Source organism: Metschnikowia bicuspidata (assembly GCF_001664035.1).
Source record: "Metschnikowia bicuspidata var. bicuspidata NRRL YB-4993 chromosome Unknown METBIscaffold_7, whole genome shotgun sequence".
NCBI classification, from domain to species: Eukaryota; Fungi; Ascomycota; class Pichiomycetes; order Serinales; family Metschnikowiaceae; genus Metschnikowia; species Metschnikowia bicuspidata.
Window position 1 is genome coordinate 10,663 of NW_017387737.1, and position 25,255 is coordinate 35,917.

Below are 25,255 nucleotides of genomic sequence, written 5' to 3' on the forward strand. Positions count from 1 at the left end.
GAAACCCGTGAATGAACAAGAGGAGAATCGACCGACAAACCAGAACAGCTGACGTAGAAGTCCAGAATCTGTCCAGAACAAGGCTCGAATTAGTCTGCCTACAGGACTGGAAGTATTTCCAAGAGCAAAAACAGAATAGGGCTAGATTCGAAGAGTATAGACCGGCATAGTAACGAGACTAGAACACGGACGAGGCCCGTATCAGTCACACAAGGCTTGAACCAGAGGAGAGAGACCTGAGCCATCAAGGGCGCACTGAAGACCAGGCGAGAAATTACCTGCCAAAGTCTGCCGAGAGCCGAACCATCAAGACTTGACTTGGAAGAGAGTCAAGTCTAACGCAGCCAGGAGTCGAAAGTAGCAAGACTTTGGAAAAGCATCAAGTCTAAAGTTGTCAGGACTCGGAATTAGCAAGACCTGAACCCAAGCCTTGAATCGGAAACACCAGTCTGAATTTGCCAAGACTCGATTTCATCAAGAGTTGAGCCCAAGCCTTGAATCCAAAAGAGTCAAGTCTAGAGCTTTCTGGACTCTTATCACCAAGACTTGAATCCGAAAGAGCCAACTCAAACTTGCCAGGACTCATATCACCAATACTTGAATCCGAAAAAGTCAATTCAAACTTGCCAGGACTCATATCCCCAATACTTGGACCCAAGCCTTGCGTGAACCAACCCAAGCCTGGATCGAAGACCGGACGGGCCGAACTGCCAAGACACAAAACATCTAGGCCTGAGTCCATATCCGCCTCATCCAGCCGCACCACGACGGCTTGGCGTGGTGCGTACTGCTTCATAAAAATATGGGGAGCGGTTTGGTGTGTAAGCTGTCTATTTCCATTCTTTCCATAAAGTGACAACTTTTTAGATAAATGGCCTGGCCCGCACTTTGCTCCGCGTCTCTAAAACGCGTGCCAAAAATCGGCAAGGGCTAATTGAGTGACAAAACACCAGAACCTTTATCCAGCACGCCGGAACTTCAACCCAAAAACACCAGGCCTCGCAAGTATAAACAACGGGCAAGCCAAGCCACGAAAAAGCCCACGGGCGGGGTGGATCACGTGACGCGCTGGGCCCGGCACGCGGCGCGGCCGATATCTGCGATGAGCGGCCCCGGACTTATCGGTGCGCGCGCGCCATATAAAGCGTGGCCCCGGCGCGGGGCCGCTTCAGCTCGACGCAAAAAAAAGGCTCCAAAACAGGCAAACAGACAAACCACCAAAACAGGCAAACCAGAACAGGCAAATACCCAGAAAAGAGCCAAAAACCCAGAACAGCCAAATACCCAGAAAAGAGCCAAAAACCCAGAACAGCCAAAACACCCAGAACAGCGGGTAAACCAGCGAGCATATCCGAAAGTCCCTGCCTCCACCCCACACCAAAATGGCCTCGAAAACGCAGCCCGCAGGCGCCACCACCAAATTGTCCCAGCACGAGATCATTCCGCACAAGACCGATGTCGGGGCCTTGGCCAACCGCATCAATATGGAAACGCGCGCGCTCCACAACAAAATCGACCGGCTAGTCACGCTCAAATTCGCCATTGCCTTGCGCAACCACAAAGTGTACCGCCAGGGCTTGCAGAGCTTTTACCATGTTTTCGCCACGGTAGAGGACTGTCTCTATGCCGAAATGGAGCGGCCCGGCAGCCCGTGGAGCGAGACCTTGCGCAAGGTATGGAAGCCGGAAATGGCGCGCACGGCCCGGGGCCAGCAGGACTTGATGTTCTACTATGACGACGACCAGTCGAAGTTCATGGCGCCCATGATGCCCGCGCAGATCGAGTTCGTCAGCCACATCCGCGCCGTGGTGGCCGACAAGCCGTACCTCTTGTTGGCGTACTTGCACGTGATGTACTTGGCGCTTTTCGCCGGCGGCCGTGTCATGAGGTCGTCCGTGAGCCGGGCCACGGGGCTCTTCCCGCAGAAGGACGGCTTGAAGCACGAGCAGATCGTCAAGTTGGGCACCAACTTCTTCCTGTTTGACGTGCCGGACGAGGAGAACTTCCGCCTCTTGTACAAGCGGGACTACGAGTTGCTGACGCGCAACTTCTTGAACGAGCAGCAGAAAACGGACATCATTGCGGAGTCCATGTACATTTTCGAGCAGAACGCCCGGTGCGTCAACGAGTTGCAGGAGCACAACTTGGCCAAGATCCTGCACACCTGGCAGTACTTTGTGTGGCAGAGAGGCGGCACGGCAGCCGTAATGCTTGTGGTGCTTCTTGCCGTGTACTACATGGTCCGCTTCGGCCGCTGGCTCGGCGCTTAGGGGTGCATGATGTAGCTTCTGCAATACACAGTAATCCACTGATACTGGCGTGTAGAACGCTTTTCGGGCGTGGCGGTATGGGCAGACTGTCTTGCGTTTGAGCGAGTGCTCGACCGTTCGGTCTGTCTCAGAGTGCGGGCTTGTGCTGTTCTTCTCTCGGGAAGGCCCTGTGCACCGAGAACAAATCACCCTAATATGGCTGAGCTTCCCTTGTCCGTCCGTATCACGGATATGGTGCATAGAACAGCCGTGTTGCCCCTTTTCGGCATTGCTGCTGTGGGCATTTCCCATGCTTCCGGGCACACGGGACTAGTCCGTCGTTTGTCTGTTCTCAATCTCCGTGCCGGGGCGCCTGGATCCACGCAGTCATGGTATACTTCGATACGCGTCGATGAAGATAGGAAGGCCGATTGGAGACACGGACCTGTTACTTGAACCTCACTCCTTGTCGACACCAAAAGACAGATGAGCATGTACATGGTGGACACACTCCAGCTTGGTCTCAGGGTGTCGCCCATGCAAGATTGCCTGGAGTGGACACTCGCACATTGACATGTAATCTAGGTCGATGGCATGGACAACTGATGGTTTTCAGAACCCACTCAATCCAGTTTTGATTATGGCGGTACTGGCACGCAGTCACTGCCAGAACCTGTATCGCTCTCTTGGACCACGATGCCCATGCTTGAGGACCACATGTCCTTTTTAGTAATTGTTGGTGATTCTGGGAATAATATAGTTTGAATGCTACAACCAAATAGGACTGGAGCGCCCGTCTGTAAATGCAATCCATGCTAAAACGCTATTCATTGACCAGATACCGATGACTACGGCTTCCACACTAGCTGGCTCCACAGTTGTCTCCGATGTCTGGTCCCTGGACAGGGCTTTCAGGAGAGCGATGAGTCATTTTCACGGGGTCCTTGAATTGTGACATGAGATCCCCGTACCAGGCCTCGACTAAAGCATCTCGCCATCTCCTAGAGCCTCAAGCCCAACGCACCAGGCCAGCCACCACAATACCTCTATTGCCCAGCTCACTGAGCTCCTGTGCGCACCAGAACTTTCACCAGGCTCTTTCACCAAACTCTTTCACCAAACTCTTTCTCCAAACTCTTTCTCCAAACTCTTTCTCCAGAATCCTTTCTTCTAGAGCCCTTCACATGGACTCATCGTCGCTGTCGCTCCCAGACACCAAGCTTGGGTCCAACTCATTCGTCACGCCCTCTGCGTGGTCCTTGATCCAGTTGTCGATCCACGCAGAAATGCGGTCCACGTTCTCTTCCATGTCCTCGACAGAATTAGACAGCAACGGAATGACGATTTCCGGGATGTATGCGCCGGCAGCGTCCTGCCACACCACCTCCATGATTTCGCAGTCCAAGTTCTCCTGGATCTTGTTGTCCTTGTATCCTCTTTTAGATAAGCGCTCGTGCAAACAGTCGGAGTCTGTTTTCAACACCACCACCAAGTCAATCAATCTTTCCGGGAAAATGTCGCAGCAGTGCCAGTCCACCACAGCACCGCCCTCACGCAAGTCCGGCTCGAGCGAATCCAAGAGCTTGTCTTCATCGACCACGTGGCTGTCGAACTCCTCGTCATATGACTCGAAACACTTTCTTTCTTTGGCCAAGTTGCTGATGTTGTAGTGCTTGTATGGCGTTTTTAGGTGCGACACGAGGGCCTCGGCGTGCGACGTTTTGCCACACCCGGGTGTTCCTGTGATAATGATGTTAGGGTGGAATCTGGTTTCTTTCATGATCGAGGCGAATTCAGAAAGTCTGAGTGTTTCGAAAGTAGAGGTTTCTTGTGCCCATATACTTGCGATGGCATCGGCCCACGTGCGCCTGCAGGACCGGCGAGCCCAGCAGGATGATGTCATGCGATGGAACAGGCGGATATGGGACGGCACTGCCCAGTCCGGAACAAATTGTGTGTTTTGTGTTTTTTTTTTGAAGCTAGCAGCTGATGACTTTAGTCAGACGCCTGGCTGGCACCGGCCATGTCTGTGTGGAGTCACGTGACGCCCGGCCCTCGTACCTTACAGCCCATATGAGCACTAGATCAGCCAGGAGGAATACGACGATACCAAGGGTAGTTTTGAGTGAAGTCCGTCCGGTTTTTATAAAAAAAAAGTCAGGCTGCAATATAGGAGTCAGGTGTACTATCACTATATTAGTGAGGTGTGTAGAACCTGTGGTAAGACTACATTATCTCATTTGTTAACACCACGTTGTCTCAATTATTAACACCGCGTGATCTCAATTGTTGACATCACATTTTGTCAGTGTATTACCACCACATTATCCCAGCGCAATGAGATCACTGAAGAGGAGAATGGGCCTGGATCTACATTATGTAAGCAGTCTATCAGCCCAGCATATCAGGACTAGATCAGCACAGTCCATCTTTACAGATACTCGTGTGCATTAGCCCAGTGGGATGACTGCATGAACCCAGTTTTATTTGAGCACAGGACATCAATATCATAGCAGCCCCTTGTATTTTGAGTGCTCCACTAGATCAGCGCATCCACCCTATATTCTCCCAGTTTATGATCACTACATCAGCACCTTTTCTAAACATTGTATCAGCCCACCTCATAAGCCTATATCCGCACAACTCGCACCGTAGTAGCCCAGTTATTGAGCACTATATCTACACAGTCTATCAACACTATAGCCCACTTTATCACCACTATAGCCCTTTTTATCAAAACTATAGCCCCCTTCATCACCACTATAGCCCACTTTATCACCACTATAGCCCACTTTGTGATCACTACATCAGCCAAGTTTGACTAAACTAAATCACCCAGCTTATAAACCCCATAGTACCCCAGCGTTCAACATTATATTAACCCAGTCTATCAACAGCAGGTCAGCCCAGGGATCCGGCATCTCGCCACAGAAACTTCTATATACACCGCCCCATGTCTATAAAACACCGCCCCCTCACACCAGGTACGGCGGCGGCTTGCAATCGTGGGAATACGGCGGGAGCGTTTCTAGCGTGCGCGCACTCTGCTTGTCAAATTGGCGGAACGCGGTTTCGAGAACCGAGCGCACCGACGGCGACAAGTCCGGGTTGCACATGGAAGTCTGCAAGGCCTGGAGCCGGCGCCCGCTGTCGGCATCCAAGGTGTTGCTGCAGAAGTAGTCGTCGTATTCACTCGGCTCTGCGGAGGAAGCCGGCTCCTCGAACGAAAACATCGACAGCTGGGAGCTGGAAGAATCCGTCAAGATGTCCACGTAGACCTGGGGCGGGCCTCCGCTGGCACTGTTGTCGCGCGCACGCGTGTTATCTCCGGGGCCACGCATGTTATCTCCGGGGCCACGTGTGTTATCTCCGGGGCAGCCCCAGTTATCTCCGGGGCCATGCTCGGGCGGCAGGCTGCCAGCGCCGCGCCGCGAAAAGAGTCTGTTGGCGCTGCGGCCGCCCACGAACAACGAGTTCCGGGTGCCCCGTCTGTTTTGCCTGCGGCGGCCCGGCGCTAGGGTCGTCGGGAGAGTCCGGGTTTCTTGCGGTATCATGGCTGTGGGGGAAAAAAAAAATGGCGGCACAAAGGCTGTATTTGCAAGACCAGCTTCAGGAGGGCGAAAAAAGCTCGTGCCCGTTCGCCCCAGGATTGTAGCTTTTTTTATCTTATCTTGCACCAGCTGCCCAGGGCCGAAAAAATGGCCTGCGCTCTTAACCACGCGGAAGATTAGGGGAGAACGGAATTGGGCAAGCCCACGCGGCACGCAAGATTTACCTGTCTCGGAATTGGTGTTGTGGCTCCGGCAAACTAAACGGGAGCAGCAAGTCAACCTGGGCTGTGGCTTCGCTGCCTTTTCCACCGGATGCCCCCACATTCTGTATTCGCTTTTTGTTCCGTCTTGCCCGCGCACTGCACGCTGGGATCGGTGCATAGGCTTTTCTGCCTTTTCAGGATATGCCGCGAAACCACCTCCAACATGGACTCCGGCTCATTTGCAACTTTCGGTGGCCAGCGAAACGTGCTCGAATTGGCCCCGTCTTTTTTTAAACAAGACGTGGGTCTTTTTGGGGGTGCGGATTCTGCACGGGCGAGGCCTGTGATCCTTGTCTTTGGTGTTTTCCTTGTTGGTGGCGTTCGTTTATCCTGCTGCGCTGCGGCTTCCTCCTGTTTGATAGGAGGCACGCAGAGAAGTGCGTACCTGAGCCAGCTGCCCCAGTTTCGGTTCAAGTCTCACTCTCTGTGTTTGATCACAGGAAACCCGGGCCCACAAACACGAACATTTAGGCGTGGAAACAATTACAATTTGGGGTGAAAGTATTTACAATTTGGGGTGGAAACAATTACAACTTGGGGTGGAATGAATTACAACTTGGGGTAAAATTAATTACAACTTGGGGTAAAATTAATTACAAGTTGGGGTAGAATATGGCACGTTAAGGAGAGGTGCATCAGGAGCGAGCATGCCCCCAGCACACAGCCCGGTGAAATCCAACGTAATATACTACATTGACACACGTCACTTCCCAGTGGGCTGTCTTCTAGAGCTCTAGCGTGTTTTTTAGGAGATGGAGCTCCAACTTACCTTCGCACAGAAGCTTGCCGGGAGGTTCGTCATCTCCACGAAAACATTAAATCAGTATCCGGATAACGGTTCCAATCACGCTTGTTTACCGCCTGCTGTAGTCGCCTTTGGGATACCGAGTCCAAAAAGCCCGTTTGCACCGTGTGGAGACGTCCGCCGCCCCAGAGAGATTGCCTTCCCTCACGTGACCTGCGCCAGCGACATGGGTGTGCGCAACATCGGTTCTTCCGTCAGTAGAGGCATTTCCAGCGGCCGTTATCTCGTTGCAAAAGGCGAAAATACCGTGGCCCTATACCAGTATTTGCAATCCACGGAACTGGCTCTTGCGCTGTGTTTTTCAACCACTCTGATCTGGCTCCCCCAACCTCACTGCAAGATGTCGTCTGTGCTTCCTCCAGGTCTACAGAACTCTTCTGGAAACAATATAAACAACCACACAGGCCCCGTGGATACACAAAATCCAGCCGGCTCTAATCACCCCTCCGCAGATGCGCCGCCCATCGCCAAATTCGGGTTGAGCGGGCTCGACGCCCTCGTCAAAGCCGACGAGAACGAGCAGGCTTCGTTTGCCATGGGCCAGAACTTGGCTCTCATGGGCCTTGATTTGTCCGAGGAGCTGGAGATCTTGAAAAACCTCGCCTCGCCGTGGCAGGAGACATCCCGGTCGGAGGTGGAGCCCTACTTCACACTCCCGTCGGTCATCCTACAAAAGAACATCGTGCCCCAGCCCGAGCCCTGCGATAACAAGATCCTGTCTTTCCTGGACGAAACGCTCTTCTACATTTTCTACACAAAACCCAGAGATACACTCCAGGAGTACGCCGCACGGGAGCTTGTGGCACGAAACTGGCGATACCACAGAGACATCCAGGTCTGGTTGACGAAAGACAGTAACGTCGAGCCTGTGCTCATAAGCCCCGAGGTCGAGCAAGGCGTGTACGTCTTTTTTGATCCTCACAACTGGGAGAAAATCAGGAAGGAATTTGTTTTGCACTACTCATCCGTGCAGGCGTAAAGAGATGGTCCCAACAATCCGGCGTAGCCGTACGCAGCATCTTTTGATCTTGAAGAAAATACATGTCTCACATGAGAATCGATGGCCTGGCTTCACTGGGTTCGACGTAGGCATCCATGGACGCGCCTGCCCCAAATAGCTCGATAATTGCACACGCTTCGGCACCCATCAAAGCTTTGTTCTTCTCTCAGAATTCATCTCCGACACTCTGTATGCTACATCCCGTTGTGGGATATAAAGGGCGACCATAGCGCACGCGGCTAGACAATGCAATGGTCCCATCAAAACTAGTCTAGTTGTATTCCCGAAGCCACGAGATTTGCTTCCAAATATTCAGTCTTTCAGATACAACACCTTGTCGACCTTGACCTCGTCGTTGCCATACGTGTAGATGTAAAGCGTGCACCTGGAAGTGTGGGTGTCCAAAAGACAGAACGACGGGAGGCTCGAAGACAAGTGTGAGGAATCGAAGTTGGTTTCGTCTTGGTCTACCGCGTCTTCTGCACCACCCTTTTCGATGTCGCTCTTTCCGACCTCAGCCTCTGAATCTTTGAGGTCGGTTTTATCCGAACCCTCTTTAATCTTGTCGCCGCTAGAACTCGACGCAGACGTCTTGTCAGCATTGGCTTCCTCATTTCCATCCAAGCTGTATTCGTCCTCTTCTTCATCCAAATCAGGCCAGTTCATACTGTAGGCCCCTGTGGCGCTTCCTGGGCTTATAAAAAACTTCCCGTCGAGAGTATATGCTTCTACGCGGTGGGTACCTCCCCAGACCAAAATGTCGACGTCGATTTCTCGCGCAAAGGCCAAAAGCAGCAACGGATCGTTCCGAGGAACAATCTGGTGACCTGAAGTGAACCCGATGCGGAAGTTGTCGGCCTTGACAACTCGATAAAGGGGCAACGTGCTGTCGTTTTTAGCGTCTAGCAAGGCGAGCTGCTGACTGACAAGATTGACATCGTCAAATTCGCCTCTAACAGCACTGAAAAAGGGCGAAAGATCGTGGAGAAAGCGCAATGTTGAAGTAGACTGGGTGATATTTCCCAAGCACAAGACTTGCGAGATTTTGGCGTTGGAGGGAACCGCTGGGGCGTTCGGAGATAGGAGTTTGCGGAATTTCGAGGGGATGTCCACAGCCCGGTCGGGTATAAAGAGATCGCCGATCAAAAGCGAAAGCATTTTAAGGGTCGACGTTTTTCCTTCAGATTTATGTCGCGACCTTTGCGAATATCTGGTGTTGGATTGAGGTTGTTTGTAGATACATGAGGCTTGGCTCCAAGTAGGACTGAGATAGTGCGACCAAACGTGGAGCCCAGAAACAGGGCCATAGATAATACAGAGATGTTCAAGTTTTTTGTGAGCCGATTTCTATACGTGATAGCAAAAAACAAAATCGTCAAGTTTTGACGTCGTATAACTATATTTGTGTGATCTTCGTTTCTGGTATTGTTTATATGGTATTTATAACCGTTGACACCGCCTTGACGGACGCGCATACGGCATTATAGTATCAAGAGCACAAGACGGGAAATACCGAGAAGACTGAACCATAGCTAGAATACATTTTGGTGTTCTTTCAGATTGATCTATTTTTACACAGAGGTAAAAAATTGCGGAAGAACAAGGTACGAAGCCAAGTGATCGCATGTATTGACCCAGAGTATTCTGGATGAAACGTAGTTGGAAAGAAGCTCCAGGCTAGTGCGGATTTTGGTTTTTCCGTTTCATGACTGCAATTTTTTGATCGAAGAAAATAAACTTTTCGTACTCAATCATCGAGGATGCCTTCCCAGTTTTATGGAGCTCTTCAAAAGCGTTTGGCCCCAGTATTTGATAAAAAACATTGGCCCTTCATGGTATGAGAGAAGCAATTTATGTAGTACATCATAAGTAAATGAACGAAAACTCTTATTGTGGTTGTTGTGGAATTTCTGCTGACAGATTATAAATATGTTAGGATAAAAACACAAACTGGCAGAGACTTAGAGACTACTCTTGTATTCAAGCCAACCGTAAAATGAAGCTTTTCAAGAACCGCAAGACTAGGTCCTTTCAGTTCTTGATCTCCGGATAAAGAGCGACAGCAAAAAAAGCTTGCTCGATCCTTTTGCAAAAAACCAGCTGATTTGATCATTTCGGAGAAGGTGAGGACAGCTGCTATGCCATTGGGACACTCTTATATCTATGCCCACACGTGTGATTCGTCCGTTTGGTAATCAAGCCTACAGCTGCTGTCCAGTCTGAAATGTCATAAAAGAGAGCTCCGAACAGTAAGGGCCAGTATAATGCATTTGAAAGATTTTTCTCTTGGGTAACAATGAAAGACAGTGTATTCAAATAAGTCTGTATTATGATCTGGTGACCTATGATGGCACAACTTCATTTACTGGGCTAAAAAACAGATATGATGCTCTTCTTGTAAGGCTAATTCTATAATGCTTCTGAAACATCTCCAAAAATGGCTGAAATCACCAAATAAAAAGTAAGATACCTCTTCGTCTCTTCAATTTCACCATATCAATACCGCCCGTACTGAGCGGGCTGCTGATAGTATGGCTGGTTCTGCTGGTTCTGCTGTTGTTGCATCTGCTGCTGCTCCTCTTTTGAAAAAATCTTCTGGAGAACCTGTGGATAGTTGCGGAAGATTTCATCAAAACGATCTCTATTCGTCATTTGGAATACTTCTGGGTCCCTTGCCAAAGCAACAAAGAATGTAGAAATACCAGATTCAATCACCGTCAAGGAAACACGGGTGATTTGACCTGAAATCAAGAAAGTAAACGCGATGATTGGCGCGTAATAGCTACCGCTGGAGTTGTACTCCGGTTCAGTGAACTTCAAGTATAAGTATGCGAAAAGTGCGTTTACGTACGCAACAAAAAGCGAATAGAGCTGAATTGACGTGTTCACAAAACAATCGTTGATCAAAGCGTCCATGCCCTTGAACCGGATCAACTGGAAGGTCTCTTTGGCGGAGGCAATGTAGTTCTTGCCGTAAAGCGCGATATAGATGTACGCATAATGGTTGAAGTATTTGACCATCCACTCAATAATTCCAATAATAAAATCCAAGATGAGGAAGCCACAGCCAGCACATACATTACCATCACCGAAGGCATTGTTCCTCAAGATCCGTACCAAGCCTCTGATCAATTGGATTATCGACACGATCAATGAACCAAAACAGATTGAGCCGAAGCAGTAGGTCATGGCACGCTTGAAAGCTCCTAGAGCGGGGTACTTGGGCTCACCCTGGTCGGAGTTAGCCAAGTAGTACCACGTGCCATAAACGCCGGCGATCGTCACGTGGATGATGTTTCTGATCACCTCCGAGATATAGTAGCCAGCAAAAAACACAAACACCAAGACACCTATCAAAGTGCTCTGGGAGCATGAGCCGCCATCGATGTCGCATCCTGGATTCCCAATATCTGGGGAGTACTTCATGTACGTGGCCACCAACACCATGGAAAAAAGGGCAGAAAACGCTCCAGATACAATAATACCAATCAAGGACGTCACGAGCGTGGATTTGTATCGTTTCATGACGTCGATAGTGATTTCAAGCACGGTGGCACTGAAAGGAATTCTCGATCTGCATGACCAGTAGAACCATGCGGCAAGCAATGCGAACACGAGGAAGACAATGGCCGCTGAGTAGTAGCCAGCGACAAAGTAGTAAATGGCGGTACCCACGCCAAAAAGCACGTTCAAAATAAGCCCCGTTGTAATGAAGAACTTGGCGTGGAGCCTGGCGAACAAGATAAGCAAAAACGATAAGACGACGGCTATCACCACAACAAACCCAAACAAAATAGCCGTATTTGAGTTGAGTGTGAAAGAGCTCAGTGAGCTGTAAATTGATCCCCCTTGTTGGGAGTAAACCTGCGACATGGCATGGAGAGTGATGCCGGCGACGGCCACAAAACCAGCCACTACTAAAAGGAAGAATATAGCGAAAGCAATGTCATTATACTTGGGCTTTTCGATTTTAAAAGCCTCATCAAAAGTTTCCAGATGCTCGGGCTTTTCAGAGAACGGTTCATTTTGCTGGTTTTCATAGTCCGGCTGGCCTGACGGGGGCACCGGGGGACGATTGTAATCCATGATGGTTGTCTGTCTTATAGGCGAATCGAATTGGAGTGTTCAATTGCAACCTTTAGGGGTCTAAAACAGTGATGTATACGAAGATTTCGTAGCAGCAGAAAAGACGGACCCTTAAGCTATTTTGGGAGAGTTTGGAAAGTCGAGCAACTCTGCTGGTTACAGGAAAGAACATTTGTATGCAAGAGAAACGCGAGGCTTCGGACGGCTGGAGCGAGTCTTTTATGCACACCTTCCATTTCTTTGCTTAGGACTTCCAATACATGTGCCGCGGTAGATTGACGCTTGCCCCACGCGGCTGGATATGGCCATATTGTGAGACATGGGCAGAGTGAAACCCGGGAATTCACATGTTTTGGATAAAATTCCGTCTGTGCCCAAGGAAAAGGACATCGGCAAATTATCTCTTATTCTCTTCATTTACTCATATCCCACGACGGCCTTTTTTATGCGTAGCACGTGACGCTTGGTTCAACCAACTGGACAGATGTTTCTCAAGTTTCCACAGGGCTCGAAGCCTTTGCTCTACTCGGCAAAAAAGCAAGCATGACTGCAAGCTTAGTGTGTTTGGGGGCATGAGCACATAGCATGTAGTGCCTCCGGTTCTCAAGATCATCATTTGGCATTCGCATACGAAAAACAGTCGCTCAGATTGCTGCTGTAAATCATCTCATTTGATTTTGTTTTAATCATTTTCCTCAATAAGGCGGGCGAAAAATCGAGACAACACAGCCTGTTGGTTGCCAGTTGGTGAGACCCAGGACAGTTGCGTGAGCAAATTTCGAAGAAATTCAAGGATGAGCCCAATAAGCCCAATCAGCATTATACAATCTTGGTTTAAGACTTTTTGAGTGAATTGAGATCAAAATTCGAGAAAATAAGTCCCCACTATTTTGTGACACTGATGAAAATAACTAGTCATCAACAACTTCAAAATTAGACAAACATCAGAAACGTCAGTCGGCTTGTTAGACTTATAACATCGATGTTCATTTTGATCTTTTTAGAATCGATCTCTCTTCATCAATTTCAGATATATATGTTACAAAAAATTAGTCCCCAATAAAACCTGAAAGGAGAACATCGAGAGGGTCAAACAGCGCACTTGCTGGCTTACTTCATTATAGAAATCATTGGTTTAAACACGTTGAAGTACAAAGCAGACAAAAAGAATGATGCTTTTCAAAGTAAGTAGATGTGCCGAGTTTGTTCTTAAACGCAACACTTTGAATCCTAATAATTGCCATTTACGATCCTTCAAGCCGCTCTGCTTATAACACTCTCATCCCCAACTTCTGCTTTCTGCCCAAGTGAAAGTCAAATGCTGGACTACTTGAACAGCTGCTGTAAAAATTAAGCCGTCCGGGGAGAGCTCTTGTTGAACAAGAACCCTATAAGTGGAAAGAACAAAGGAGCAAATGATCGAAAGATCGAGAAATAAAACATAAAAAACCAAGAACAGTATATACAGCTAATGTGATCTTCCGGCATGTCTTAAAGCGATGGCATTCAACTCACCGGAATGGAAGTGATAAGAGCCTGTTGTATTATCAAAGCGCGATACCGGCGGGGTCCCAGGTCCAAGCCGCATCCATGTGCCGGACGGTTTGCGCCAAGATCTACGGCAACGGAATCCGGCGTCGCCGGCCTATCATATAAATTCCGTCGCCATGCCGCCGTTGAAATTCCGTCGGCAGTAGGCAAGCCACAAACCGCCAAAAAAGAATAAATAGCACTTGCCGGCTCAGCCAAATCCTCGCCATCTCTGTTATATAGCATCGCAGTGTCCCCACATCCGTAGCATATTTGTTCTGATGATCCCGGCTGCTCTCTTCTGGGCATTGGCCCTTGCCCTAGGGGCCCCATCAAAGGACCACGACAAAAACAGCCCATCTCAGAAGGTTCTCCAGTTTCTGGCCGAAGCCCACCAGCAACTGTTTGTTGACCAGCTCTATGGAGAAATCGTGCGCACAGAACAGTCTGATGCTCATAAACTCAGGCTACTTGAGACGGGCGAATTGGAGTTGCCAGGGCCCGCCATCGAGCCGTCGTTTCTCTCCTACGAAAAACTCATCGAGTCGCCCGGCCAGTTGATGCAGAGACTCTCGGAAATCAAGAGCTCCCACGAGCAGAGTGCCCGAAACTCTGCCCATTCCGGGTACTTGCGCCTGAGGGCCCAGGTCAACTTACCCCATGACGACGACACCGACGACTTGAGCCATGGCAAGACTATGTTTGGTGGCATCGTGACGTTTGGCCGCTTCGACACTTTTGACTGCTACGACCCGGCACTCTACGACTCTCCTATAGATATTGCGATTGTTGGAGCTCCCTTTGACACGGGAACTTCGTATAGACCAGGTGCCCGGTTTGGCCCCGAGGCCATCCGGCTGGGCGGAAGAAGACTCAAGGAGGGTGTGACGCCAGTACGAACCAACGGGCCAGGCTCCAAGTTGGGCAGGGTGGACCCATACAACCCCAAGGCGCACAACTTGTCCATCATTGACTGCGGCGACGTGCCCATGACGCCCTTTGACAACCGCATAGCGCTTAACCAGTTGTACCGTGGCCAGCGGGCGATCCACAACCACACCACCTCGGGCAAGCCGCTGATTCCCCACACGAAGATCCTTACCATGGGAGGCGACCACACGATCACGTTGATGGCTCTTCGGTCTGCCTACGAGAAGTACGGGAGGTTGGCCGTGTTGCATTTCGACAGTCACATCGACACATGGGACCCCAAGAAGCTCGGTGGCGGCATCACGGACTACATGTCGCTCAACCACGGAACCTTCCTCCATTATGCTGCGGAAAACGGCTACTTGGAACCACACAAATGCTTCCACGTGGGCTTGCGGGCGCCGTACATTGATCCTTCATATGACCAGAAACACGACGAGGAATGTGGCTTCAACACAATCACTGCCAGAGATATCGACAAGATGGGCACTGCCGGGATTTTGAGCAAACTCAAGGAAACCCTCGGCGACATCCCCGTCTACATTTCCGTGGACATTGATGTGTTGGATCCTGCGTATGCCCCGGGAACAGGAACAATGGAGGTAGGTGGTTGGACCACGCGGGAACTTCTCACTGTCATTGATGGGCTTGAGGGTTTGAACGTGGTCGGTGTTGATGTTGTTGAAGTGAGCCCACCTTTCGACACCAACAGCGAGGTCACCAGTTTGGCGGCCACTGCAGTAATGGATTCCATTTTGGGGCTCTTGATCGTGCAAACCTTGGACTAGGCCACATGACTGGCCTATGTCAACATAAAATCCATCTGTTTCGTTATTCAACAACAAGCGTGATGATATTTGATGCTAAATAGACTTGAACGTACGTGGACACCTGAAACAAGCATATTTCTTATACCACTCTGAACTTGGAGAAAAGTAGCGGGGAGATTGTTCCAAGAAGAAGGCCACTGAGACATTGAACACTTCATTTGCAATTTCTTTTCGGGCTTCCGTAGATTACGTTGCGACTGAGGTGGCGTTTTTAACACCTGGAGCTTTGTGGATCCTGGTGTTTCTTTGTTCCGATTTCGTGCATCCTAACGATTCAAAGGGCGAATCAATGCTGAAAACAATCTCTCACGTAGAGGTCAACAAGAAAATGGCTCAAACCGAAAAACCTGGCGGTTGTGATTTGTCATACAGATACTCATCCAACCTCAAGATAAGTATAGATCGATACAAATACCCTATAGTGTGACCCCAACCTCCCTTCGCCAAACCCAAAACATCTAACAACGATGCGAGCTCACGCGTATCCGGAGCTTAGACCAATGCGTCTGATATTTAAGGAACAATATAGTTGTATTATTTTTTTTTTGAATAATTGAAATTGGCTTGACTTTCTTTGCTTCTTTTTTTGATTTGACGCTGAAACTCGTTTTAGCCCAACTCAACCTGTTTGGAGGCATCAGACTCTGCGATCAGTAACTCCAATTACAAACCATGGAATACCATGCGTCAGTAGATGACGTCAGAATGAAACAGCGATACTGAAGACTATATGAAGTCAGCAATCTACTCGTAGTATTCGAAAGAGTAAGCAATATCAGGAGCAGCAAAAAATCTTAACTTCCCGGCTGCCCTTACACTTACACCAAATCACAGCAAGATTACCTCATATTCCAGCTTCTCTTCCTTAAAATTTTTTGACTGGATACCTTCTGAGAGACTTGCTGTAGTATGGCATCTTTAACAAATTTACTTGTTGTATTTGAGCCGGGTCTTCTCGCGGTTTTTACCATATTCTCATCATACTTCAAACCTCAGACAGCAAAAACATTGTAACATGATAACTGATCCAGCTTCCACAGACGAATTTTGTGTAAGAGATCATAGCTAATTTGGTTGAGGTCGGAGCTTCTCGATATTGAGGAACTTGGAAACCCATAGTAATGTGAGGTATTTTTTTCAGTTTGCGACGAGTGGGGAACATGGTACTGTCGAGATAGTAAACGAGACTATATTATACATGGGCGATTTGTGTGCATTGTGACTGCCCGTGTCATTATTCAGACGGTTCATGATAAAAAGGGTCTGCTTTATGTGTGCCAAATCAAAACACAATGAACAACATCACCACACATTTCCCAGCTGCCATCATAACAATATAATAACTCAGAAAGTGGTCACATCTGCAGTCTCTTCCAATAATAATTTTGAGATTTAGATCAAGATCTTTAACAAAACTCGAAGCAGAAACTGGGTATGTCTGCAGGAAGACGCTCAATATAATTTCGAAACTTCTTTATTCAGTCCTGGCTTTTTTTTGCAGCTTTATCTGCTAAAAGGAGCAAGACTATATGATAATTCCTTTGACAGTCCCAGGAACTGTAATTGGTATGTAGTTCGCAGGAGACCAGGAGCAAAGACAAATGTACGTCTTGCCGCCCTGTCAAATGTTTTGGTCTTATGGGACGATGTCATTGAGTTAAGATTGTTCAAGTGGCCGACAGTGGTTATGGGCAGAAGTCTTTTGTCACATCCTCTCTGGAAGATTTTGTGAATTGGTACTCGCGCCTTCTCACCTGAGCCAATGTTGCGATAAACTACAGGTTTTTTCGTATTTCTGGTAGTAGCAAGGTCTTGTATCCCTCTAGTGACACCCTATAATATGATGTTTCTCCGAAAAAAAACCCATGATGATTCTCTAGAGTATATATATAAGCCATTCAACAGCTCACAGATTGTTTTGTTTTTGGTAGATTCAACTGATTAGAGACATTTTTTTGGTAGATTCATCTGATTCAAGGGGCAAAACTATATAACGAATATATATAAAAAACCTTTAAGCAGCTCCCAGCTACGTACCAAGTGTCTTAGCTCGGCCCGTCCCCTTCTGTTAGTCACGGCCTGGACAGTCCTTGATTGCAGAGATTTTGGTACTAGCTGCTCAGTCTCAACTGTAACTCAAAACTCAAAGATAGGATATGAGCTCATACATTCTTTTTTAATTGCACGCAACTATTGTTTGGTAAACAAATAAATAACATGTGAGGGCACGTGGTCTAGTGGTATGATTCTCGCTTAGGGTGCGGGCGGTCCTGGGTTCGATTCCCAGCTTGCCCCTCACAATTTTTTTAAATGCTGATATATTACCGCTTTTACTCTAATCCTTTGAATTGAATAGGGTAATCGTGTCAGCCTAGGGCACTATATTCGGGTAGTCAACAAAAGTCAGACGTATTTTACATGAGAAACTTCATTGCTTTACACGATCATGTCTTCCCAATGATCTGCCGATCTGAAGAATTTTGCTGAAAGGTGCGACGATACCGCAAGTCTCTAATTTATGACCAGTCAGTTGGGATTTAGACTTGATAAGTTTTGGGTACAAGTATTTTCTCAACCCAAAAATTGCTAGCAAAGATTCAGTTCAATGCATACTCTCAAACAACATGAAACTCCTGGCTTCAATATTCAAGCAATGTCGGACTTCACGATTAGAAACAATGTATTTTAACTCATGGGATCACACGCAAAAATCACTGGGGAATAATATAGACGCTTACTCTCAGGAACGACGACATTTCATAAATTAAATACCTTCGGGTCACCTCATGTATAAACTCATCATGGGAATCGAAAGGCTAAGTTTTGGGACATTTGAATGATATGCATATTTGCTCGAGAAGACTGATATACTCCACCAAGATAGACAAAAATGAATATTCCGAAGCGTGAAAAGAATAGGCAGCTGATCCAACCAGCTCTTTGATGAAGTTCACAACACACCTATGACCCTATGAATCAAATTCTATATGAACTCTCCTCACCCAAGTAACAGAAGGGGCTGGTCATCAAGAAGTAGAAGTTCGAGCCTTTGAGTCGTGGAGGGCGAAAGCAAATTCCGGTGACTCTACAACGTTTTGTTTGATTATATCTGAAGATCATTCAGAACAAAAAACGGAAACACTTCTGGAAATCATTATGCAAAGCAGGATGGGTGAAGCGGTATAATCTATAGATCCTCAATCACTTTGACTTTAGAGTATGTGTCCCCGGCAAGTCTTTATTCGGGAAGAATCAAACTATATGCTATTTCTGCACAAGCAATGGCTCCTGATCAGGGATGTGCCAGAGATGCCCTCCCAATTTGTCCCTATACTAAATATGAACTCCAAATTACCTTTGGCAAGAGCTTGATCTTGCAAAACTCATTTGTGAATCATCAAAAGTGTCCACCCTCATCCTTGGAGAACTTGAGGAATTTAAATTGGTTTCTTTTCATACTTGTAGCTTGACACTCAAATACGCGATGAGCCACAGAATTTTAGCTCCTCGGTAGTAAAAAGTCTGATCCGTGAGTGGACCTGCAGGGTAATTCCCGCATCCGAAATTATTTGCTGCATCCGAGATCGTTTGCTGCATCCGAGATTCATCGCCGCATTCGTTCGGGGGATCGGAGATACACAGATACATATGTCCCTAGCATGAATTGCGAGACTGACGTACTGGATTTGATTATGCATTGTCTCACAAATACTCAGTTTTCTTTGGTCGCAAAAAAAACATTAGCTTTTGAACAATAAAGTATTTCACCCGAAAGTCTTAAAGCATGAATCTCTTAGTGAAGAGTGTAAAACTCGCTGTTCTGCAGGCTACATATTTCATCCTAATGTGCCCAGCACGGTGCGGTCCACCACATCCGAACTTAGCTTCTGCATGTTATACCTCACCCTACATACCATGCATCTAAACTGAGCTCGCGCGGGGGACTGCACGCTGGACATTTCACATGAGAGTCATCGCCGCGCTCAACCGGCGGACCGGTAGCAGGCACATACCAAGGTTTCATTCCAGGCAGCAAGATTAGTAAGTCGCATTAGGATATAAAGCACTGTACAACGGTCATTGAGCATTGGTTGCATTTTTTTAGTCCACTTCATTTTCATTGGTTCTGACTGAGCCGTTATTTTTACATTTTCTAGATCGCGGCACAAGATCCGCGTCATTCATCACCCTACGAGTACATAGACGTGTTCGAAATATCAAATTTCCTTGGCAAACTAGTTACTCAAAACAAAGCATTCCGAGTATATTGACCACATATTCTCGACGACAATCTACAATAATATCTGGTGTGCAAGGCTCGTCTGCTCTTCGCCATCCCAATTCATTCTATTCAACAGACAAATCATTTCTTACAAGCAAATCATGAATGCTATGGCAAAAACATCCTCGGAAAACTTAGCCGTCATTTCCAAGCCACTGAATGACCCCACTATTTGTGACAGTGAGCTTGGGTCGGAGGAAAAGAGACAGTGCGAGGACCACGAAAAAGGCTTAGTCAAGGAAGAGGAGGCAGACGAAAAAGACAAGGTGATTTCAGCACAGACTCTTGCGGAGATTCCCGACGGCGGCTACGGCTGGTTTATTGTGCTTGCGTGCTTCTTGCTCAATTTCAACACGTGGGGCGCTAATTCTGGGTTTGCCGTCTACCTTTCCACGTACTTGAATGAAGACACCTTTGACGGTGCTAGCAAATACGACTATGCCCTCATTGGAGGCATGACTTTTGGGGTAGGCTTGGTGTTTGCGCCTGTGGTGAACTGGACACAGGGTAAGTTGGGCATCCAGCTCACGATCATACTCGGTATGTGTTTCCAGTTTGCTGGCTTGATGTTGGCATCGTTTTCCAAGAAGTTGTGGCAGCTCTATTTGACGCAAGGTATGCTCCAGGCGTTTGGGCTTGCGTTCATGTCGATCCCAGCGATGGCGATTTTGCCTCAGTGGTTTAAAAAGAAGAGAACGTTTGCGGCCGCAATCTCTGCAGCTGGCTCGGGGTGTGGAGGTATTATGTACAACTTGGCCATGCAAAAAGTGATTGAAATCCAGTCCGTTTCGTGGGCGTTGCGTGCCCAGTCGATTCTTTGTTTCGGACTCTCGTGGATCTCCATTGCGCTTATACGCACACGAATGCAAGTCAAGTTTTCGCTTTTCGATGTTTCCGTGTTGAAGACGGCCGGGTTCTACATTGCCACGTTTTATGTGGTCTTCTGTATGCTTGGATACGTGGTGGTGCTATACAACATGGCCAATTTCACCACTTCGCTTGGCTATTCGGAATACCAAGGCTCCATTGCCTCAGCTATGGTGCAGGTCGGGTCCGTGTTGGGCAGGCCTGTTGTGGGCCGGATCTCCGATGTATTTGGCGCCATCACCGTCACTTGTGCCGCGTACTTTTTATCGGCTGTCTTTGTCTTTGCACTCTGGGTGCCAGCCAAAAACTACGCTATGATCATCGTGTTCTGTATCATCGAGGGCAGTCTCATGGGCCTGATCTTTGCCACCATTGCGCCCATTTGCGCCAAGCTCTTTGGGTTGAAACGGGTCAACGTGTCTTTGGGCATGCTCTGGATTTTCTTGGGGTTCTCAGGCATAGCTTCGCCTGTCATTGGGCTTTCGTTGAAGACCGGTGGGACTGGGTACGTCGGGTCGGACCAATACTTGCATTGCTCCATTTTCTCTGGGGCTGCTTTTGTGGCATGTTTTGCGACGTTGCTTATCATGAGAGGATACGTGATCCACAGGCAAGAGATGGTGACACTGGATGCGGACGAGGGCCACATGCATGTTACGGTGCCTTTTCTTGCACCATTCTACTGTGCTTTGAAGCCGGTGGCAAAGATCTAATTCTTTTCATATTCTCAAGTCTCTTGTGAGGCATTTCCCGGAAATGTTGCGGTTGTGTCTGATGGCGGCCTGGGCTGCCCACTATTGATATACCTGAAGATCTTTATTCGGCACTCCTAATATTCTACGTCTCGCTCTTAATCACATGTTCGTGCCGTGCACTCGTCTGATCTTCGCAGAGTTACCTCGAAGACATCTGGAAAAAACAACCTCAAACTCAGATTTGTTTGATCAATGTATATGTAGAACGAATTTCCACAAAAGGCACACGGCGGAATCAAGGTGCAAATGATACGCGACCGCTGGATTTCTGAGGTTGGCAAATTTCTCTTGGATACCCTCTACTGCGACGGGGCCCGAGATGACTCTGCATTCCGGGTAATTATGTCATTTAATTCTCTTCAAAATTCTGTCTGGTTTTTTACGACAGACTTGCACTAGGAATTTCCCTACACTTCAATCACATTCAAGATGCATGATCTTATGATAAATGTTCAATAAGAACACGATGAGCCCCGCGAAACATCCGTGCACCACGCAAATCGCTAACAAGGTGCCGTATGCAAGCCCATCAAGAAACAATAAATCAATACATGTGGTCCAAGGCAGCAGAAATATAGAAGAGAGGCGTAGAAGCGCCCATTAAAACATACAGGGATCATTATCATATAGTCCTTTATCATGGAGACTGAGACGGAATACACAGCCAAACGCCCCAAGCTAGAAGATCAGGATCCTGGCTCGGGGCCTGGCTCTGACTATGCAAACCAGATCTCCGATGCTTCAAATACGGCTGCAGACACAAAAAACGATGCGGTTCTAGCTGCGGCGATTGGCGATTTAAAAGCTGAAAGTGTGTCTAATTCTCCTGTGGCTGAAGAGGGCCCGATTCTGGGATATTGCGATCCTTTGAAGATGGCAGACGGGTCCGTGGAAACCGAAACGGAAGTCGCTACTTCGAATAACCAAACCTCTGACCTCCCGAAACCCGAAGTCAACCGCTCTTTTCACGAATTGTCTTTAGTAGAAAGCAAGAATACAAACGCAGATCTAAATCACGGGGCCTTGCCGGTGCCTGCCTCGCACAATAGAGACCCCATGAAAATACAACACGACGATTTGAAGGACTTAAGCTCACATACAAGTGACGCAAAAACCCATAATTACTCCAATCCATCAATATCCCGGCTTGTTGTCAAGAATGCTGAAAGCTACGACTTCACTATTCTCATCAATGACCTAAAAGAGGATATCAAGAGCCGCGTCACGGAGATTTCTTTAGAGGAAGCTTCTTCAATTGAGGCGCAGCGATTTGATCACACTCACGTCTGCATTTCCTTCAGAGACCCAGCTGAAGACCTCGTGGCCCAGCTAAGATCCGTGTTTCTGTCGGATTCCCAAACTCTCAATAATACCGGGAAAATACACGTGCACTTTGATTTCGGCGGGGAAAAAGACTGGAATCAATGGCCGCAATCTTTCCGGACCTCGTATCTACTGCTATTGAGTGAACTCCAAAAGGCTTATGGGCCGAAAGTCACCCAGTGCTCGTTCCTAAGAAAATACAGCCCCAGGAATGAGACACTGGGCCCCGATGATGATGCATCACGAATAATCAAGGATATTCAGGAGGAAAGTTGCCGGTGGAGCAATCTCACGTTTCTTGACTATTCATGCAACACCTTGAAGCTGGTTTCTGGCATCCGGTTTCCTGATACGCTAGAGTCCTTGAATATCGCTGGCGGCCAAAGTCTCACGTCGCTCCAAGGCATGCACCTACCCAGCCTGTTGAAACTTCTTGATGTGTCCCAAAACAAGATCTCAGACATCGACTACATAATGTTCCCCAAGACTCTCCAAACACTCAGCCTAACTGAGAACCACATTTATTTCTTGGAGAATGCCGACTTCCCGTCTGCCTTGGAGAACCTCGACATTTCATGCAACCGAGTCGAGAGCTTGCGAAACGTGGTTTTCCCAAGAGGCTTGAAGTCGCTTTCCATCTCGGGGAACCCCATTGAATGTATCAAGGGCGCCCGGTTTCCCGAAGGCATAGAGTATTTGGATGCATCGAATCTCCCGAATGAGTCCATGACCGGCATCAAGTTCCCTGACCTGACGAGGTTTCTCAACTTGCAGTCATCCATGACCAACACCCGGGGCTTGAAGTTGCCCCCGCTTGTCGAGGAATTGAACTTGGGATGCAACGGCGTCAACAGTATCAATCCCCTCAAGCTCCCAAACTCGATCCGGGCGCTTTACTTGTGTGAAAACAACATAAAGACTCTCAACAAGGTGGCGTTTCCGACGGCGATCCGAGAGCTTTTCTTGGGCAACAACATGATAACCACGCTCAAAAACGTGCAGTTCCCTCCGGCGCTCGAGCTTTTGGACTTGGACATGGACCCGGACACAGACGAGCACGAGAAGTACATCACGTCGTTGAAAGACGTGTACTTCCCGGCGAACTTGCGTGTGTTGAGGTTGGGGTACCACCTAATCAAGTCCATCGAGGGCATTGAGTTCCCGTACCACTTGGAAGAGTTGTCGCTCGCGTACAACGACTTGCGCGTGTTCAAAAACGTGAGGTTCGGCCCCAAGATCCGTACGTTGGACCTCTCGGGCAACCAGGATCTCCTCAGCTTGGACAACGTGGTTTTCCCGGAGTCGCTCCGCGAGTTGAAGGTGCCCTCGCTCGCAGTGGACAACCTCCCGCCTACAATCGTGGAGCGTGCCAACCGCCACGAGTTGGTGATTACCAAGTCGATGCCATACACTACATAGAACGTTCTAAATATACAAGTGGAGAGTTGAGACAAGCAGCGCGGGTCGCCGCGGGCATGGGGACCCAGCAGCTTGGCCCGCGGCTTACTCGTCGTCCTCCTCGTCGGAAGTGTCCTTCTCGTCGGCCTCCTTTCTCTCCAAGAGGGCCTGCAACTCGGCGTCTTCCGTGGCGGTCACCGCCTTTGGAGCCATGGTGATTTTGAGGTTTCCTCCGGCAGCCTCGATGGACGCAGAAACCTTCTCGATGGCCTTCTCCAACAAGGCAACGCCCTGGTTCTTGTCCAAGGCCTGTGTGGAAATCACGTACAAGGGGGCCGCCACCAACTTGGCCTTGACTTGCATCTGTTCCGTCAGCTCCAGCTCGGCCGCCTTCAACGCGGTTTTGATGGCGTCGATGCCCTCGTACGCAAAGCACGACACCTCGACGTCGGCCCTCACCTTGATTGCCTGAGGCGTCAACCGGCGGCTAATGTAGAGCTTCAACTCCTCCAAGATTTCCGGGTACGGCGCCTCCACATCGGCGAAAATCGAGGGGTCTGTGATCAGCAACTTGAAAGCGTCGTACGCGTGGCCGTATTTCCGCAGCAACGGCCAGCCCACGGTCTGGTACAAGGTCTCCAACAGCACCATGTACTTTTCGGCACAGTGCCTCAAAATCAGGTGCACGGCCTTCAGCTTGTTGTAACGCTCGTCACACTTGACGATATCCTCCGCAGAAACTCTTCTTTTGGACAAGTCGATGTAGCCCTTCTCCTTGTCGACCCTCAAGACGACGGCCACCTCGTTTTTGCCCACGCGGATCAACTTCTGGATAGATCTGATTCTCCTTCTAGACAACTCACTCAACAAAACCATGCCCTCGATATTGTCGTACTCAAGCAACTTGACGTACGCGCCCATCTCGGCAATCTCCTGCACGTTGACCATGACCACCTCGTCGACCTCGGGGTACTTGTTCTCGTAGAATCGGCAGTTGGAGCTACTCATTTTGTGGTGGGTTGATTAGTATGAGGTTGGTGCTGGCGCTTGATTATGCCTAGGTAGCCTCAAACTTTTTCTCGCGTGGGCCGCGCACGACCGCGCCGGATCGGCTCTTTGGGCTGAAGATTGCGCCTGGTATCCTGGGATTTTTGGAAGCGGCTGAGGTTCGGAAAGAAAGACGAAAGTTTGGTTTTTTTTCGAAGAAGAGGCGCAATTTTCGGTGCTATGGTGCTGTTGGTGGGGCCTCGAGAAGGAGGGAGAATTAGGGCCTTTTGGGCCGGGCCAGGTTTCGCGCGATGGTGCCGGTCTGCGAAGATGGGTAATATTACTCTGGTTTTCTGGTTTCAAGGTTCTCTGTTTCTTTGGATCTCTGTATCTCTGTTT

At 48.6% G+C, this 25,255-nt stretch overlaps 10 protein-coding genes and 1 non-coding gene across 11 annotated transcripts; 6 read left to right on the forward strand and 5 right to left on the reverse strand.

Annotated features, from left to right (window-relative positions):
• Nucleotides 1-1,382: 1,382 nt before the first annotated feature.
• Nucleotides 1,383-2,270, forward strand: HMX1 (Hmx1p; the record flags this gene model as incomplete). The annotated part of the gene is made up of 1 exon (XM_018858055.1): nt 1,383-2,270. One exon carries the CDS (start codon nt 1,383-1,385, stop codon nt 2,268-2,270), a length of 888 nt encoding a protein of 295 aa, XP_018709658.1.
• Nucleotides 2,271-2,987: 717 nt separating this feature from the next.
• HBR1 (nucleoside-triphosphatase) lies at nt 2,988-4,377 on the reverse strand. The gene has a single exon (XM_018856271.1). The coding sequence runs from the start codon at nt 4,150-4,152 to the stop codon at nt 3,430-3,432; it is 723 nt and encodes a 240-aa protein (XP_018709659.1). The 5' UTR covers nt 4,153-4,377; the 3' UTR covers nt 2,988-3,429.
• Nucleotides 4,378-5,147: 770 nt separating this feature from the next.
• METBIDRAFT_219238 (uncharacterized protein) lies at nt 5,148-6,498 on the reverse strand. The gene has a single exon (XM_018855117.1). It carries the CDS (start codon nt 6,179-6,181, stop codon nt 5,225-5,227), a length of 957 nt encoding a protein of 318 aa, XP_018709660.1. The 5' UTR covers nt 6,182-6,498; the 3' UTR covers nt 5,148-5,224.
• A 710-nt stretch (nt 6,499-7,208) lies between these two features.
• Nucleotides 7,209-7,847, forward strand: METBIDRAFT_46882 (CCR4-NOT core subunit; the record flags this gene model as incomplete). Its single annotated transcript, XM_018858096.1, has 1 exon — nt 7,209-7,847. One exon carries the CDS (start codon nt 7,209-7,211, stop codon nt 7,845-7,847), a length of 639 nt encoding a protein of 212 aa, XP_018709661.1.
• A 333-nt stretch (nt 7,848-8,180) lies between these two features.
• Nucleotides 8,181-9,026, reverse strand: METBIDRAFT_46444 (retromer subunit; the record flags this gene model as incomplete). The annotated part of the gene is made up of 2 exons (XM_018858041.1): nt 8,181-8,344; nt 8,447-9,026. The coding sequence occupies 2 exons, from the start codon at nt 9,024-9,026 to the stop codon at nt 8,181-8,183; spliced, it is 744 nt and encodes a 247-aa protein (XP_018709662.1).
• A 1,338-nt stretch (nt 9,027-10,364) lies between these two features.
• METBIDRAFT_13445 (uncharacterized protein) lies at nt 10,365-11,954 on the reverse strand (the record flags this gene model as incomplete). Its single annotated transcript, XM_018854363.1, has 1 exon — nt 10,365-11,954. The coding sequence occupies one exon, from the start codon at nt 11,952-11,954 to the stop codon at nt 10,365-10,367; it is 1,590 nt and encodes a 529-aa protein (XP_018709663.1).
• Nucleotides 11,955-14,044: 2,090 nt separating this feature from the next.
• Nucleotides 14,045-15,202, forward strand: AFP99 (Afp99p; the record flags this gene model as incomplete). The annotated part of the gene is made up of 1 exon (XM_018858053.1): nt 14,045-15,202. One exon carries the CDS (start codon nt 14,045-14,047, stop codon nt 15,200-15,202), a length of 1,158 nt encoding a protein of 385 aa, XP_018709664.1.
• Nucleotides 15,203-17,467: 2,265 nt separating this feature from the next.
• Nucleotides 17,468-17,539, forward strand: METBIDRAFT_t220. The gene has a single exon. It is a non-coding gene; the product is annotated as a tRNA-Pro (tRNA).
• A 1,746-nt stretch (nt 17,540-19,285) lies between these two features.
• On the forward strand, nt 19,286-21,447 carry METBIDRAFT_219342 (uncharacterized protein). Its single transcript, XM_018855119.1, has 2 exons — nt 19,286-19,754; nt 19,788-21,447. Exons 1-2 carry the CDS (start codon nt 19,628-19,630, stop codon nt 21,104-21,106), a joined length of 1,446 nt encoding a protein of 481 aa, XP_018709665.1. The 5' UTR covers nt 19,286-19,627; the 3' UTR covers nt 21,107-21,447.
• A 340-nt stretch (nt 21,448-21,787) lies between these two features.
• METBIDRAFT_79696 (uncharacterized protein) lies at nt 21,788-23,890 on the forward strand (the record flags this gene model as incomplete). The annotated part of the gene is made up of 2 exons (XM_018859112.1): nt 21,788-22,032; nt 22,318-23,890. 2 exons carry the CDS (start codon nt 21,788-21,790, stop codon nt 23,888-23,890), a joined length of 1,818 nt encoding a protein of 605 aa, XP_018709666.1.
• An 84-nt stretch (nt 23,891-23,974) lies between these two features.
• Nucleotides 23,975-24,877, reverse strand: SUI2 (translation initiation factor eIF2 subunit alpha; the record flags this gene model as incomplete). The annotated part of the gene is made up of 1 exon (XM_018858056.1): nt 23,975-24,877. One exon carries the CDS (start codon nt 24,875-24,877, stop codon nt 23,975-23,977), a length of 903 nt encoding a protein of 300 aa, XP_018709667.1.
• Between the last annotated feature and the right edge of the window lie 378 nt (nt 24,878-25,255).